The 18,469-nt window shown below is 33.5% G+C and overlaps 1 protein-coding gene across 1 annotated transcript; it reads right to left on the reverse strand.

The window, feature by feature from the left end:
- Positions 1–1,957: 1,957 nt before the first annotated feature.
- Positions 1,958–13,582, reverse strand: LOC7484065 (DNA ligase 4). Its single transcript, XM_024590280.2, has 27 exons — positions 13,150–13,582; positions 12,967–13,058; positions 12,356–12,441; positions 12,126–12,262; positions 11,805–11,879; positions 11,587–11,678; positions 11,172–11,243; positions 10,286–10,365; positions 10,119–10,156; positions 10,019–10,025; positions 9,704–9,859; positions 8,829–8,904; positions 8,350–8,474; positions 8,238–8,272; positions 7,951–8,009; positions 7,763–7,846; positions 7,376–7,471; positions 7,227–7,275; positions 6,957–7,044; positions 6,623–6,826; positions 6,278–6,403; positions 6,065–6,164; positions 5,854–5,959; positions 5,571–5,701; positions 5,290–5,451; positions 4,143–4,298; positions 1,958–3,469 (listed from the first exon to the last, which is right to left on the reverse strand). The coding sequence occupies exons 1-27, from the start codon at positions 13,507–13,509 to the stop codon at positions 2,302–2,304; spliced, it is 3,960 nt and encodes a 1,319-aa protein (XP_024446048.2). The 5' UTR covers positions 13,510–13,582; the 3' UTR covers positions 1,958–2,301.
- Positions 13,583–18,469: the final 4,887 nt, after the last annotated feature.

Genomic DNA, 18,469 nt, shown 5'->3' on the forward strand with positions numbered 1-18,469 from the left:
AATCATAGTTTTTAGACCTAGCCCGGTACATGGCTCGTGTTCTAGGTTTTGACCGGCTTACTGGGTTAATTTTTTTAAAATCAAAATGACATCGTATTTTTTAAAAAAAAACAAAAGTTAACAGGTTGCAATCGGGTTTTTGACCGGGTCGCTGGGTTAACCCGTCGAGTCACACCGAGTTTTTCTTTTCCTATTTTTTTTCAACCCGGCCCGGTTCCAGCTCCAGGTTGGCCGGGTCCCGAGTTGACTCACCGAGCCGGGTCGGATTTCAAAATTATAGTTAGAGTCTTCTTATCAAAATCTTTTTAATCTTACCTAGTAGGTCAAAAATTGAGCCTCAATGTCTTTATAATGATCCATTCTTTTTTTCTTTTCTCTTTTCTATTTCATGCCACGTTATCTTATCTTCTCCCTCTTTTTTATTCATTAGATTTTAAATTTTATCTTTTAGTTACTGGAATTTTATAAAATTTTAGAGTTAATTTTTATTTAAATTAATTAATTGAAATATATATATATATATATATATATATATATATATATATATAATTAATGTTTAGAATGTTAAAGGATGACATAAATTTAATAGCATCTGATTCACAGCTGAATCACCCAAATATCAGTAACATATTTGCATGGCTGAGACTAACAGATTTATGGATTCATATGCTCGTATGTTGCCCTTCTGACCATTATTTTGATTGTTGTAACGGGTTGCTTTTGCTTGTTAAAAGAGAGAAATTTATGCATCATTATTGTGTTTGCAACACCACTGCCAAACAATGCCCTCCCAAATCTCCTATGATCATATCAAATCTACTCGCTACAAAGTTGTTTGCTTTATCTATTTGGAATCAAAAACTCCTTACCCTGCAAAGTTGGATATCTTTTCTTATGATACTGGAAAGTGGGTTCGGCGCAGGGTCCTGTTATCCATCAAACTTCCTCCTCCTCCTCCTCCTGCTGCGGACATGGATAGTTGTATTAGGCATGCTTTTCACTTGGATGGAATGATATACAAGCTATCCTTTCCCAACAACCTCATCAGGTTTGACCTAAATGCTCTCAGTGATGTGGCTATTCAACTCCCACACAAGAATGTCACTGATCGTCATGATGGATTCATTGGGATGTCTAAAGGAAGCTTGTATTATTCAAGTCATGGCGAGTCTAGATTGATGATCTCCATTTGGGTTTTGGAAGATCGTTGCAAACGTGATCCTTTTTGGACACTCAGACATCGCATCTCAATGGACTCTGCTTGATGTCCAAATACCCCCGTCGACGAGCATGGCTTTCATTTTGATACCTATGCTCTTCATCAAAATAAGCTTCAGATATTATTTTTCTTGGAATCCCTGCCCTGCTCTTCAGTTACCATCCTGCATCCAACAAATTCGAAGAGGTTTTTGCAATGGCCAGTTAACATAGGGCCAGCATTTTGACCACCTTTAAACATGCATTTTTATTTATTTTAGCGAATAAATTGTTGCTGCTAATAATAAATTATTTTTCTTTTGTATAAAGATTTTATTTAAATACAACTAATTCATATAACATAGGAGAAAAAAAAATTTCATGAGAAATCAAACTAATTTTTTTGAAGTTTCATGCAACTAAAAAATATATAAAAATATAAACCATTATTTAAAAAACAAAATTAATTCAATTTATTTAAGAAATACAACAAAGGGCAAAAAAATGTTCTTTAAATGGAAACACTTAATGGAAAGGGAAAAAAAAAAAGGGTGAAGCATTGATCACGTCTTTTTTTTTCATAGGAATCATCTGCTCCTGCTATTTTGTAATTGAGCAAAATCAAGTAACAAGTGCCTTGTTTCCTACTAGTTGAAAGTTTTTGTACCCTGAAAACCTAAATTTAAAGTTATTTTTACCTTAAAAAATCTCAAAACCAACCATCAATATTATATTAAAAAATATATAAATACAGTACACATGCATATAATGCAAATATATACATCTCAAATCAGATTTAACAGCATCCATTGGCAATCAATTATTCATCGGATAAAATAACTATCCGAAACAAAATTCACCCATTTGAAACAGTATCTATAATGTCTGGTCCAATCATCAAAGATACCATACCGCAGGGCTCATCTTGAGAGAGAGAGAAAATGACTTCTACGGATACAATTAATTGGTATAAAAAGGACCAGGAATGGATCATGGATGTGATAAGTTAAAAGTGAACAGCTTAAAATGTGATTTTCTGCCCTCCTCCTAGGTGCAAGATATAATACAGAATTGGCAACCACGCAACAAAATACACTTAAGTTGCTAATTCATGAGCAGTTTGGCAGCAAGATCTTTGTAGCTGACTTTCTTCTTCACTGACAGTAAACTGGGATTTTCAGCTGGCTTTTCGGTATCTAGGGTTGGAGTTGTATTTTCCGCCTTCTTCATACTGAGGCTTGACTGTGCATAGGGACCTTCAGCTTGCTTTTCATTGTCAATTGTTGGATTTGTGGTCTCCCCCTTCTTTATACCAAGGCTTGGAATCATGTCCATTAAGATGGCATGAACTGGATCGACCATGACTTCTAGTTTCTCAGGCTTCTCAGTCACCTGGTCATAATACCTTTCGCTCATTTCAACATCAGGAGCTTTATCTAACCACTCTTCATGTCTGTTCTCTTCAGCAGTCTCCTCCTTTGCTTTATCTCTCCGTGATGATTCTGAATCTTCTACCGTTTTAGTTTGTTGGATATCCAAATTGTACTTGCTAACTGGCCCATGAATTTCTTCATTTCCTTCACTCATTTCGTTTTCTTCAATTTCATCATCATGCAAACAGCTTTCTTCTGATTTCTCTTCAAGTATTTTAGCAGGCTTGTTTGCTATTCGTGTCCGTGTTCTTAGAGCTTGGCCAGCACCTATTTTTCCCTTCTTTGTGCTCCCACCAGCAGGCCTCCCTCCATGAATTTCATAATTTCCTTCACTCATTTCGTTTTCTTCATTTTTATCATCATGAGAACAGCTTTCATCTGGTTTTTCTTCAGATATTTTAGCAGGCTTGTTTACGATGCATGCACGTGTTCTTCGAGCTAGGCCAGCACCCATTTTTCGTTTCTTTGTTATCCCACCAGCAGGCTTCCCTCCATGAATTTCATCATCTCCATCACTCGTATCATTTTCTTCATTTTTATCATCATGAGAACAGCTTTCGTCTGATTTTTCTACGGATATTTTAGCAGGCTTGTTTACAATTCGTGCCCGTGTTCTTCGAGCTTGGCCAGCGCCTATTTTTCCTTTTTTTGTGCTCCCACCAGCAGGCCTTCCTCTTTTCCTTGTTGTCTCCTTTTCAAGTGAGCCCAGTTTATTTGAATCTTTTAAAGCTGCTTTGCTTCCTTTCTCCTTGGCTTCACTATCAGTAACTGATGGCAATCTCTCATTTTCTGCACCATCTAAAATGGGAGTTGCTTCTTCCATATCTAGGTCACATACACTTGAGGAAAAGAAAAGGCAGTATGAATGAGCGGTGTTAGTTACACTGCTTATAAATAAAATAGAAGAATTTTAGAAGAGGCATGCATGAAAATGTGAGCAAGTTATGGTCCAACCAAAGTCTGATATATTATGATATTAAGTGGAAGAAATAATTCTATCATCGTTGTCAGTACTAAGCATAAACCAGCATCTCAGAAACCATCATGACAACTTTCCACACTGATCACTATTTCCACTAAGTTAAAAATGATAATCCCAAAATAAAAAAGAATGAAGTTGAGCAGTAACAAATTACAATGGCTCGCCTACATGCAATTGAATAAAAAAAAACAATTCATACTGAAGATGGTCAGCAGGTAAGTCAGAGCAAAGCTAGGATTCAACTGCCCACAATTAATAGGCAACTAGTCCCAGAGAGGATGGGTAAATGGTGAAGTTATTGTCCCAGCAAACTATGAAATGATGTAGGCAGTCTTCCAGTAAATTTATGACTTGGATTTGAGTTTGAATATTACAACCGTAGCATATAAGACTTTTCACCCAACTTTACAATTCACAAACCACTACAAAATGTTGTATGATGTTCTGACTAGGTGTTTGAATTTCTTCTTAATAAGACAAAAGGATATCATATTTATAATTATTTCAGGCAAAAGTACATATGCACTTACACTTCTTTGCAGTTTGACTCTTCCAAACCAGAGGGTTTCAAGTTATATGTATCCTCTAGCAACTTTTGCCCCCTCTCCAAAGAGTCCTCCAACCATTGAGATCCAATCACATACAACCTCTTATTCAGGAGAAAATGTTTCTCTGCAGTTGTGAAACTGTAGAAAGAATATCTATTACTATTTAAAAACAAAAAATTGAAATTTCTCCTTGAATATTTAACAGTGTGAATCACTTGCATAATCAGCAACATGGATTAAGTTTCTAGCAATACAGTATTGTATTATATAATTTCATCAGCCATAACAGTCAATAGAGTTAAGTAATAAGTTAAGAACTATAATGAATTAAAACAGAAGCACCACTACAACCAAAATGAGATAGTGGCAGTGACATGTCTGAATCTTTCCAATACAAAAAAACTGACAAGATGATCAAACCATGAAATCTTCTGCGGCACAACAAATGCTTCCAATAATCATGTTGAATTGGTTTGGAAATATGCAATATGTCATGTGAGTATGGGTTATGAGTCATGTGCAAAGATGCACCAGCTAAAAAACAAATAATCAAATAATTCAACTCGACTTGTCAAAGACCATTCTGAGATAAGTCATTGTATGTCTATTTATTCAGTACCCAGAAATATAATCACTTTCAATTTCCACCTAAATCTAGCAAATCAGATCCCGCTGCATCAAATAAAAAATGTGACTGTCAGCTTAAATTGACAATCATATTACATGAAATTGCCACTTAAATTACTTCTTTATTCATGCAGCAAACGCTATGCCCTTTGTAACACAATGTGTTGTGCTGCAACCCTACCAATAGGCTCACTCTTAAAATATTATTTAAACAAAAATAGAAAAAACAAAAGAACTATCAATTTTGTTATTCCAACTGCTTGACTTTTGAAATGACTAATAAAACCTTTTATTGATTTTTATTTTAAACCAACTTAGAAGGAATTTAAGTGAAAGACCCAAAATAAAATGAATGAAGTTACATTAGCCATTTTAAAAAGTTAGATAGCATTCAAACCTATAGTTAAAGATTCCGCATGAAAAGGAAGTGCAAGTTATCCAACAGTTTCAGCTGCCAAACACCCTTGATCATGCAGGAAAACAATCGATAACTTAGGAGTACCTTTTCACAAGGGAACCAAAATCCACATCAGATGCTGGTACAATCAGGACCACCAAATGAGTGGCATGAGCAATATTATTGCTGACTTTGCCACCACCCATGAAAATTTCAAGTTTCAACCTCCTAAATGCAAGTCCCAACAAGGATTCCCAATCGGGTGTTCTTCAAGAAAAAGTGAATTTGCAAGAAAACAAGTCAACAACTCTTCAGATAATAAAGCATTCGACCACATAAAGGAAAGAAGATGTATTAATGGAGTTATAACAGTCATTAAATCTTACAAAGACTCTCTTGAAATGTGAAAATATACACAGCAGCCATGAAACAGAGACCATTTTTCCTCTGGACAGTACTTTTGCTTTAAGTCGTCTATGGCTTTGGCATCTTCTGATGCATTTATGTTGCTCAAAAGCTGGAAAGAATCAAATAAATAAAATAAATTGAATCCTCTCAAAATTCCATGTATCTATGTAGCAGTTCCAATACATCAACATAATATGATCAGAAATTAATGCTCCAAGCGTCCAAAGAGGTGAAAAGAATAATAAATGAATACAGTTTTACCTGTTTGATGTCTGAAAGATCAAGGTCCCAGTAGTAAGAATCAGAAAATTCATCAATTTCTTCGTGTAACTTCTTCTTTGAACCATCAGAGAGGAAAAGGAAGGACCTTCAAAAGGTATGTGTAGTCAAAAGCATTACCATCACAGCTTGTCATCAAAATGGATTAAAAAAAAACCCACTAAGCAACGAATTAAATGAAGGCAGGACTCACTTTGGCTGCAATGGAAGGAGCTTCTTTTGCAAACAGCAATCCAAGACCCATGAATAATGAATAATATCTCCGTGAAGCTTTGCTGCTTGATATTTAATCCCTGATACATACCCCTCTATATTATTTTTCTCCTCCAAAAGAAGTGGTATTTATGAGAAACAAACAGTGTGTGATTGTGGTGAGAAGGAGAGAGAGAATGGATGGAGGAGAGACCTTTGCTTTCAGCAGCTATACAATGGGTGACTGAGTTATTTAAATTCATTGAGAAAGTTCCCCCATTCTCAGCAACCATTTTGTGCAAGGATTCGAGAGAATTAGATGGAGGCACATTGACAAAGTCTGTACATGTTAAGGAAAGTTGCAAACATGGAAAAAGCAAGGGAAAAAGCTGATAATAGAGCATTGGAGGTTTAAAAACCATAAGGCAGCATAGTCCATAAAAGTGAAAATTTTCAAACTGAAAAAGTTCAGAGAATTTCTACTTCATCATATTTCAAAATGTGCTTCAGTCATAAGAGGCAAAGAAATGAAAGCATGTAACAACCAGAAGAAGGATACAAAACATCATATTTGAAAATATCAAAGTTTCCCCCTTGATGTCAGAAATATCAGTCTGAATTAAATGAGATGGAACAACAGACACACTCTTTTTCTCTCCTTTCCTAGAGGATTTTATGTGTGTCGGTTTGCTATCTTGCACATATCCGTACCCTTTTCCTTTTTGTGTGGTACCATTACTTGAATGTACTAGCTCTACAAATGCTGCAGTAAGAGAAAGGAAACAATTACCAAACTAGCTTAAGCGAGCTAGACCAAAGTTCAATAGGTCAAATAATAAATTTATACAGCGCCAGTGATGCATGGAAAATCTGAACACATTATGTGTCCTTACACTGCACATCAAGACATTCATGCCAAGGCTTGTCATATCTCACTCTGTCAATACGCGGAAATCTCAAGCTGTATGGGGCAGAAAACACCTGGAAATCAGAAAGTGAACTGAGTTCAGGGTTGATCAGACAGGTATAAGCAGGAGTTATGATCAAGGAAGCATAACACGATTTTCAAAGGACAAAAACATTATGTTCTTCAAAAAAAAGAAAATAAACCAAATTTGACACTTCTAAACTAGGAAGAACTTAAATACTAAAGTTACACATACCTCAGAACTTATAGTCCGAATATCACTGGTAATGGAAAGTATAATTGATCTACAAAAGTTAGGGCAAGAAAAAAATATTATGGGCCAGAATAATATCAGTAGAATACATATTCCATCCAATGTAACAGGAACCAGAACAGAAATTTTACTTGTCAGGGTTTTCAATCCACACATCTGGTCTCTCTTTTGAATTATTTGTAACTTGATAAAAACTTGGTGGTGAGTTCTTTGGGTATTCATTCTTCCTGAGAAAAAGTACATGTGAAAAGATACAAGTAAATATCTTTATGATAGCATCAACAAGATGCTCAAAGATGGACCAAAACTTCCAAATATGAGAGGGTTCTAAGGCTACACAGGCAAGGCCTTTGCTTTAGAAAAATGGACAATGCATGCCACCTAACAAAGACTATATGGCAAGTAATGATGAAAGTAAATCCTATTGTCAGACGATTTCAGTTCCATCCACAGCTTTGCAATGCTTCTCTTGGAGTGAGTGATACAAGCATGTTTTAAACTCAGAATTCCAAAAGTACCTAAAATAAGGCTTTAGTTTGGAGACAACAGTATCCAGCTCCTCATCTGACAGCCCATTGCCCACTCTGCAAAAGGAGATAAATCTACAAAAGAAAAGAGTGACTTCATGTGCATTGAATTTTACATAGAATATCAACTAGTACATAATTATATTTACAGAAAATTGTCGATAGGGGTAAATACTTACCGCCTGGGATATGTATTAGAAGCAGGACGCTCTGCTAGACCCAACAAGAATTGAGCCACCTGCAGTTTGTAAGAAAATTCTTATTCTGAAGGCCAAAACATTAAGATCACATAGCAAACAGGATCCTAAGAAAGAAGCTGAAGAAACAATCCTATCCTACAGCATTTTTCTGCGAGTGGCAGTTCAACACCTCCATCACTGCACTAGGAAATCGTTTCAATATTTCCTTTTCCCTAGATAAACAGTGTAAAGAAGAAAAAAATTAGAAAGAAGGATGGCAAACAAACCTCTCCTCCACGACGTCCAGAACCATAGTATCCCCCTATTGACAAATACATAAACAGTGAAACGCATTCAATTTCTTTAGAGGAACTAAAATTAAGAGAAACGAGTACAGACCTATGATAAGAACATCTAAGTCAGAACCAGCACGAATGTACTCAGGCTTCAGTTTCAACCACTTTCCACTCCGATCACTTGGTTCCCATTTGGAACCAAGGTCTTTTAATACAATACCTTCATCCCTAAGAGCATACATCATTTAATAAATAAGAAATATTTAATTAACAACTCTTAGAAAAGAAAAAAAAACAAAAACGTTTCACATTTATACACATGCTATGGACATGTTTCTCTCTACGAACAAATTTTGGAGTGGGGGGGCTGGAAATTGCAAGTTCATGTTTGTGAAGATACGGGAGACAATATTACAAGTTCATGGAAGGATTGAAGCACATTAGTAACTCCCAAGTTTCAATATCACTAAAAATAAGGCACAAGCTGTCCACACTAAGTAACAGCCACTCCAACCTAACAGATTTAGTGGGTGTTATTCGAAGAAGATTTATAACATTAATTAAATGAAAGAGAATACCAACCTGTTTTCAATGGTTTCCTTAAAAAACTTCTCAATGTCATCCACGTTATATGCAATAAGCGAACAATAAGGTTCCCCTGTATGATTAGTGTGAGAAAATTACTAATAATCCATAAAAATAGACATCACGTAAAACATTCACATAATAAAATTTTACATACATATACTAGAGCTTAGGGTTAAAATGCCAAGCAGTACAGTATCCTGCATATCCTAATGAGTCTGCATATCCAGACAAGCAACAACCATGAGTAAGTACTAAGCCAAACTGAGTAGGTGTTTGGAGGGGGGGTGGGGGGGGACACACCTAGCAAGTACTTTAGCTAGGAGTTGAGCATCCACTTGACTTGGGTTGATAACCTCCCAAGGACGCTCGACATTAGGATTCAAATATAGAAAAAACCAATCGGAAACATAATATATAAAAGGTTTTTTAAAATTCCTTACTCGGATTTTATAACTATTAAATGAAAAAAAAAAGAGGAAATCTAATCTATTCATGTTGGATTCATAATATATATAAACATTCATCAGGCCTGTTCATTTAAACCCACCAAACCAATAAGTCAAATCAACTTGACTTAATTGGTTTATTTTGGGCTCCAAATAGACCCAGCCCAACCAGTCCGAACCAGCACATGCCTAAGGTCACTACCTAAGCTGCTACAGAAAATTCTACTCACTACCTAAGTTGCAAACACAGTTAGTGCCAGCAATGATCACAGACTACCAAGGAAACAAGTCACTGAATTTACTTAGAAAAATCAAACAATTTTAGCTTGAACAACTTCATTTATACGCTACAGTCTACATCACATGAGAAGATTATTGAATGCATCAATTATGCACAAATGATACCAATGTTAATTTGTGTACCAGGAAGACGATGAGCATTAAGACCCCCATTAGGTACTAAGATCTCTAAACGACCCTTCACTGGCTTGACAACTTTACGGAGCAGCTCATGCCTTTCCTTCAAGGTTTGGTGAATCACACTTGTATCTCCAACATAAAGAATATCAAATGCAACATCTAGGCAATTATGTAAAGGTAAACTGAATCCATTAAATTATTTAAGTTGTGATTTTGATGATAAATTCATGTGGTTACTCATAACTATTTTGTTATCTCAAAGTGAAAGAAAAGCTGAAACTGGACTGAACTTCAAATCAAGTCTGACAAAAAGGATACAGCATAACTGCAAGAGAAAAGACATGCGTGTTATATCTTAACCACTGATTTCTAATTTAGGAACAGGGAAAACAATTACTAACAAAGAAGAGATAAAAACCTGTCTATCACTATCAAGCCCATCCCTTGCAGCCTTTGCTGCGAAAAGATAATATGTAGTTGTAAGTGATCATTACTCCCAGAAATGAAAACAAACACCCCCACCCCCAAAACAACAAAACAAAAGGGAAAAAAAAGGGCAAAATTTCAATCAATGTGTCAAATAACCTATTTCTTGATTTGAACCAAACTCTGCAAACCGATTCAAAGATGTATCCCAGACCAGCATTTCACCATCAAGAATACACCTACAACGTTATGAGGAAAGAAAATTAGTAGAATCTAACATTTCTAAACTTCACAAGGTTAAACTTGCGGTCCTGAAATTTTTCTAATGTTGGGTAATGATTTGGTACAAGGGAAATGGGGTTTAAATTTTACCTTTGTATTATTTAACCATGTTTGGTTGAATTTTTAAAGGATTTTAATTATTAAGGAGGTACTAGGTACCCCCATATTGGTGTTTTTGGAGGCTAAAATTTATTCTCCAGAAATATTTTTTTCTCTCAAAATACACACTAAATTAATTTGTAATTGTCTCTCACCAATCAGTACTAGTAATTTAAATATTTTCTCTCTTCCCACTAACATTTAACCCTTCAATTTATGAATATACCAAACATCTTTAAAAACTGACTTTCACATCCTTAAAATTGCTCTTGGAATAACTCCTATATTAATTCACCCTCATATTTTTTAATCTCATACCAAATGCCACCTTAAAAAGATTCATTATGCATCTATGTCCTGCCTTGTCGTATTGATCTTTGAACACTTAGCTAGCATTTGAATTATAATGCCAGTGATATCAAATATATTTGCAAGTTTTATACACAACAGGTAGCTTCAAACACACACACATAGACACATTATCCTAATAAACATGGAAGAGGAGTAGGAAGGCCTGCAGTGAAATCATCCATTTAGAAAATAGTTTGGCCTACCTGTGTGTCTTGCAACTTGCAGGACACACAAAGCAAAAGAAAATTAAAAAAAAAAAAAAGACATAAAAATCCAACATAAAGAAGACAATAATAACTAGAGATGGGATTACCTCTCATCCAAAACATTTTGTACAATAATGTCCGACATTCCATGAGCATATTCAGAGTGATCTAGAAAGTTCCTGCACCAGTATCCTGCATGAGTATCTACGAAACAAACTCAGAAGTGTGTGCAGTTGACATTTCTCAACATGATAGAGCTTAAAGAACTATTAAGTTCACAGTGATCTGAGTTTTGCAAAACTTCACATGGAAGAAAAATTGCTTGTCTTGGGAAAGTATTGACATATTGTAGACCTTGAGTTCAGGTTTTAGGAACTACAATGATACATTTACTTAGAGTCGGGAAACTACAGGCTTATGCAAAAATAAGCAGGTGAGAATAGTGTTACATGTAAAAGTATAAGCAGCATCTATTACCAACATAACTTTTTAAAAAAAAAATTAAAAAAAAAAAAGACCTACCTTGAGAAATAGTGTACTTCCGCACCATTCTTATGTATTTGGATGCGATCACCATCAAATTTACATTCCACCACCACTTCCTTCCCATGCAACTGCAGAAATAAGGTACAGCATATGAGATGCTAGTTCTTAAAAAAAGACATTAAAGAAAAAATGATGTGTACATTGCAAATGCATTCATGTAATCCAAAAATTAAAAAAAAAATGCTGGAAGAAACCTTTTTCCATGCAGCATGTGCATCACTAACTCTCATTGCTAGTTGAGGGCGCACTGCTTTTCCAACTTCAATATCCTGAAACAAAAAAATAAAGAAAAAATCATAATTCCACAAGGTGCTAGTCGTTAACATATAATGATAGTTGCAAGACTGACCAAAAACACAAGAAAATCATCAGATAGCCAGAGATAGAAAACATTCTCTTATCCCCTAAAATGCTTACACAATGCACACTGTCTTTGAATCCAAATTGATAATCTACATGTAATCTGTACATAAGGTGAGAACAAGACACTTTTTTCAAAGTTTAGCAACACATACCTGACGTTTATGCCTTTGATTTCGATCCCTCAGCTTTTCACAAACCAATTTCAAGTCACATGTAACATTAAACAAGTCTTCCGCATCCGGGTGAAATTCATGAAATACACTCTTTTCACTCATCCCCAACTTCAAATCTGCAACATATTTACAAAAAGACGCCTCAAAAAAACTCACATACCTGAAAACAAAACACAATTTTCAAAAACTAGTATTAAACCAATCATTACCTTTAAGAATAATCATAATAATCCACTTCATTTCCTGTGTATTTGTCTTGTTTATCAAAGCAGCAAGTACTGCAGTTTTCTCACCCCTGATCATAAAATCATCAAAGATTATAAATAGCAATACTTCAAGTACCTAAAACACCACAGGAAAAAAAAAAAAAAAAAAAAAAACACCTCTCAACAGCAAGTGAAACCTGCTATGGGAAAAATCTGTTTCCCACCACAAGTATTCAAGAATCACCACTACTAATTTAATGGGGCCAACAAAACAAAGGCTTTGATTTCGTCTAATGCAATTCATGATCATCAAATCTATCACAGATACAAATGCTCTAATTCACGCACAACCAGCAATTGATTTGCTAAACCCGGTCACATAAAAACTAGTGTAATTTCCTCCTCTCAAGTCTCAACACCCACAATTCACTAAAACTATCATTACCTTCTACTATCAAGAAACTTAATCTAACAGTATTCACAAACAAAATTATCATCATAACTCCAGCAATGCCTACTTACTCAGCCGCTAATTTTCACTTCCAACAACACCTAATCTAAAACACTACAATCAAAACCCTAGCAAAATTACCAAAAGAATCAAACTTCAATACCTATTTTCACTGGATGCCAATTTATCAAGCAAACCATTCAGCTCCTCAATCGTCAACCCACCCGACACCGTTCCCTGCCTCCGCTGCAACACCTATTTAACCAAAATTAAAAATTAAAAAAATATATATTATTTTTCATCCAAAATAACTAATTTTTTTGTTAAATTTTATTAAATTACTTACTTCGGCAGCAACGAGAGAGAAATTGCCGGCATTAGCACCGGTAGCGTTGGCGCCACCTTTACGCCAATTAATCAACTTCAAGGCATCAGGGGAATCCCTGGACATGCCGAGTGCTTCAATGAGGGAAACGGCGAGGACAGATTCTTTGAGACCATAAGTGCCGCGTTCGCGGTCGAGGTTAGGTAGGATCAAGCGGACGGCGGAGAAGTAATCGGACGGAGAGCAGAAAGTGTCGATGAATTTGCGGAATTTAGAGCGTTTTCTGGAGGAAGTTTTGGTCTTTGAAATCCAGTTGAAGAGACTCACTAAGATGGAGAATTTCGTGTGCGCAGTTGACGACGAAGAGGAAGAGGAAGCCATTTTCGGGGGCTTTTTTTTTCTTGGAGGTTTGAATTTAAATATGGAGGAGGTTTTTCTTGTTTGTATTTGGTGTAGTGACACGTGTATTGATTTTAGCTTGCAGGGGAAGATGTTCTATTACGGTAGTATTTGGTAATACGATTGAAGTTCTCTTTTTTTTTTAAGTGATTTTCGTGAAATTAATGCCTTTTTTTTAATATTAACTTGGTATTTTTAGATAAAAAATTGAAAAATAATTTAAACAATAACTTTGAACATCTACAGTCAAGTTTGTTTTTGAATCATTTTTAATGGATATTAATTTAATATTTTTTAGATAAAAAATAATTTAAATAACAATTATTATCTCCTATTTAATTTGATAGATCAACTCAATGATGAAGAGTCTATTTAATGTTATGTTTGTTTCTCGGAATTCAGTTTTCGGGAAACTACTTTTCAAATTTTCCAGTTTTTGTTTGACATTAAAAAAGTTGGTCAACGAAAAATATTTTCCAGTCAAAGAAAAATTCAACTTGGTTTCCAGGAAAGTGTTTTCCTAGAAAATTTAGACGGAAAACACTTTCCGGAAGTTGTGAAAAATTTAGAAATGTCATATTACTTGCTGATTATATCAAATTTGGTCCTCAAACTTTTGATTGGTATATATATTTTGTTTTGAATATTTATTTTTCAATTTCATCTCTTAAAATTTAATTTTTATATTAACTTTGGTCTTCATTTTTATAATTGTTATTTGCTTTTTCCTTATCATTTTTTTATTGAAATTTTTTATCTATCAAATTTGGTTCTCATTCTTTTAATTATTACTTTTTTTTTTGAAATAATTTATGAAATGCTAATTATTATTATTTTAATTTCTTCATCTTTCATTTTTTTTTATTTTTTAGATTTGATCTCTATTATTTTGATTATTATTTATTTTATTTGAGATAATTTATGAATTTATATTTTTTTTCAATTTCATTCTCATTCAACTTTTTAATTTGTAAGATTTGTTCCTCATTATTTTAATAAACTTGAGAAAAATAAAACATTAAGAAGTTATTTTCTAACTCATTTTTCATGATATAACCAAACACTGGAAAATGTTTTTCAACTTATTTTTCATTACACTACCAAACATCAAAAAATAATTCACTTTTCCGGAATTCACTTTCCAAAAGAAAACTACTTTCCAGCAAACAAAGATGCAAACTATGTTATCTTAAATTTTTTCAAAAAAATTATATATTTTCAAATTATCTTGATGTGCTGATATCAAAATTAATTTTTTAAAAATAAAAAAACTTTATTTTGATATATTTTTAAATAAAAAGCATTTTAAACTATAATCGTTATCACAATCTCAAACACGCCGTTAATAACTTGAAAACTTAAAGCCTGGTCTAAACTAAATTTATTTTTAATGGTTTTGGGCATTAATCCGATTAAATTCAAGTGTACAAATCATGAAACAACTTCAATATTTTTTTTAATTTTTTTTTTTTAATTTTTAATCTAAAAGAATGTTGTTGTAGTTTCTTTATTTTATTCAAAATAAAATCATTTTAATATTGACTCAGGTTAACCAATGGTTCCTGAGTCTTTGAGATACCAATAGCTTCAGAGTAAATTAACAATCGTTAGGTTGAAATCCAAACATGGCTCACTGGCCATGTACAGGCTTACCTATGGATTTGAATTAACTAGATTTGGAACTCATCAGAAAGTTGAGCCATTAAAGCCGAAGAACAGACGCTGGACACATTATAAGAAGAAAAAAAGATCAAGACAGGTTTGTCTACGCGGTGAAAACTACGGTTAAAGCCAAAAACACAAGAAAAGATGCTTTTTGGCTTGAAACGTAGACAGAAAAACGGGCATTAAGTTTCACTCTCTGGAATGCTACAGCAAGCCGAGCAGTATGCATATATACATGAGAAGTACAAGGATTTGTTTCAAAGCATGACAAAGAGACACCCTTTTATACCCCGTTTGTCACAGCAGTCCACACTGCAGAATCTCCTCCAAGATTTCCCACTTGATATATATAAACCCAGATGGATTATCAGATTCTTTTGTGTATCGCTTTTTTTCTGGCAAGCCATTACTTTAGACACAACAGTTTAATCAAGTTCATTGACAGTGAAATGCATGCTAGCAGTAGCAGCTTTACCTGTAAATGCATATTCATAACGAACACTAAGCCAGTGATGGAAGCAATGGACAAGTAGCAAATCAAGTACGAGCTGACAGTGGAAAGCTGGCAGCTTAATTTGACTAACTTCTTTTATATCAATAAATATTAAACCCTTTTAGTTTTAAGCCACAAAGATCTTGTAAAACAGTTGAAGCAGAAATTAACGGTATTGAAGCCAAAACCAAAACCCAGACACATCAGACCAGACCAGAGGCAAATCTTACAGGAGAGTCGAAAAACTTTATAAATAAGCGAGAGCTATGAGTGGAGAGCTTAGTTTAGAGTATTCTGCAGTAGTTGAACTCAGTTTTGCATGGACACTTTTCCCGAGTCCACCAACGGAAACCACCTCTGCAAATGCAGCTGGTGCTCCTGCTCCCGCAAGTACAATAAGCACCCCTACATGCATCACAACCATCACATACTGAAAAATATATCCCTATTTTTTGTTTTTAGCATCTTTTAAAAAAGATGTGAAATAATACAGTTAAATTTTTTTATTTTTTTGCAAAATAGTAAATTTTATATATGTCACGACAGTTTGTATATATTGATATTAGAAAAGGTAATTTTTATAAGTGATTTCCATAATTAATTTTTATACCTTAAGCATGTCAGGTTATTGTTAGTAATTGTTTTTTTGAATTTATTTTATCAAGATTTTTTCTAAGATACAATAATATTATAATCAGAACTTTAATATTTTTCTAAGATTTTTTTTTTCATTCTTTCCTTCCCATCTAATATTTTTTAAATGTTGTTGTTATTATAAATAATATCAAGTTATAAAAATTATGTTTTTCGATTTAAAGGTAAATAAACATATTATTTTTTTAAAAAATTATTTTTGTTATTTTGTTAATATTTTTAATTGATTGAACTATTTTAAAAAAGTAAAGCAATAATGCATCATGTCACATCACATTCAATTCAGTCCTGAAGCTTTCAGTAAACCCATGAAAGAGTGGCGTATTTGATGTGCGTGCTGACATGACTGGAGAAGGTTGTCCTACGACAAGATCAAACTTCACATTGCACATACAAAACATCGTCACAAGCACAGATGCTGTTTTCTTTTTTAGTATTATTTTTTTTATTTTTCGAAACTAACACATGAAATATATATAAACTGTGAAAGTTGCGCTGATGGGATAGGCTCAACATTCACCTGTGCCCAACTTGAGCAACCTAAGAGATGTGCATATGATAGTTTTCTAAAAAAAAACTTGCGCAGTTGTTGTCTAGTACTTTGTACAGTATCCATGGTGATAATTTTCATGTGTCACGGAGTAATTTCATCAAACAAAACGTAAAAGCATCAACTTTGGTATGTTTGTGTAGAGATTCAAGGTTGGCATGTCTCTTTCTTCCTGGTTGAAAAGGGGTGCATATGGGCTGTGGATTTGTGTTGAATGGATGGATGATTTTATTTTTTTATTTTTTATTTTTTTTAATGTGGGTATTCGGGATAGTTTGTGCGCACCTTGACTAATCACATGGGTTCTAAAATTAAAGATTATGTATATCTCCAGTGACCCTAAGGTTTGTGAAACTCGAACTAGTGATTTTTAAAAAACAAATCTAAAATCTGATCAATTAAATTATATCCTTTAGAGTTGATGGTTTTATTTCTTGCGTGGACTAGTTTTGGAAATATTGGTTCCTATAGGAGAATGGAGCTTTTCTTGGATAGGAGGAAAAAAGAAAAAAAAAAATCTATATTTCAAATTAAAAAGGGATGGAGATGCTCTAACTCTTACATAACCCTCTTAATTTTTTTTTTTAATGATAATGTAATAGTTTGGAGCCTAAGATGAGGCTTTGTTAAATATAGAAAATGACCACTCTTATGCTTTGGCTTATACCAAATTTAGTTTTGAATAGGAGATTATGCATGACATAAAGATATTTATAAATGGATTATGAATAGATATAACTATTTAACTTGCTCTCAACAAATATAAAACTGAACCGCTTTAAGTAAATGGAAAAAAAAATTTAGTTAAGTTACTTAATAAATAATAGATATAATATGAATATTATCAAATCCGATTTAAATTCATTATGAGATGTATTAATTTGTATTATATATAAAACATTTATATTTTTTAATATAATTAATATGTGTGTGTGTATATAATTAATAGGAGTCATATAGTAGATATGGATATAAAAATTTCTTATCCAATTGGACAATAAATATGATATAAATTAATATAGTAAATATCCAACCCATGAATACCTATTGTGATGAACCAAGAACGAAAGATAATAAAGTTTATTATAAGCTAAAATCAGCAAAGATTAAAAACACTATAATTATGAGTAGACACCTAAATTATTTAATTTTTATTCATTCAAGTTTTACTTGTCAAAGACTATTACAACCATTTATATAGAAAACAAAAAACTAGAAAATCTTATTAATATTAAATAGAAAAAAATAAAAATCTTAAATTGAAAACAAAAAAAAAATTAAAAAAAATATTTTTTTCTAAAAAACTCGTGCATCAGTTATTTTTGGGTCGAAGACTTAATTGGAAAACCATCATCTATCATAAAAACATCCTACATATATAAGCAGAACCTCATCAGTCATAAACTCAATCATCATTTTATATATGATCCTTATTACCTTAATATAAATCATCTCATCATGGGTTCAGCACCCCGATTTTCAAACACACATCAACACACAAGGAATAGTTAGGTTGTAATACAACATAAAAACTAGAGGTGAGCAAAAAAATCGGAAAACCGATTAAACCGAGAAGACCG

Source organism: Populus trichocarpa, chromosome 18, assembly GCF_000002775.5.
Source record: "Populus trichocarpa isolate Nisqually-1 chromosome 18, P.trichocarpa_v4.1, whole genome shotgun sequence".
NCBI lineage: Eukaryota > Viridiplantae > Streptophyta > Magnoliopsida > Malpighiales > Salicaceae > Populus > Populus trichocarpa.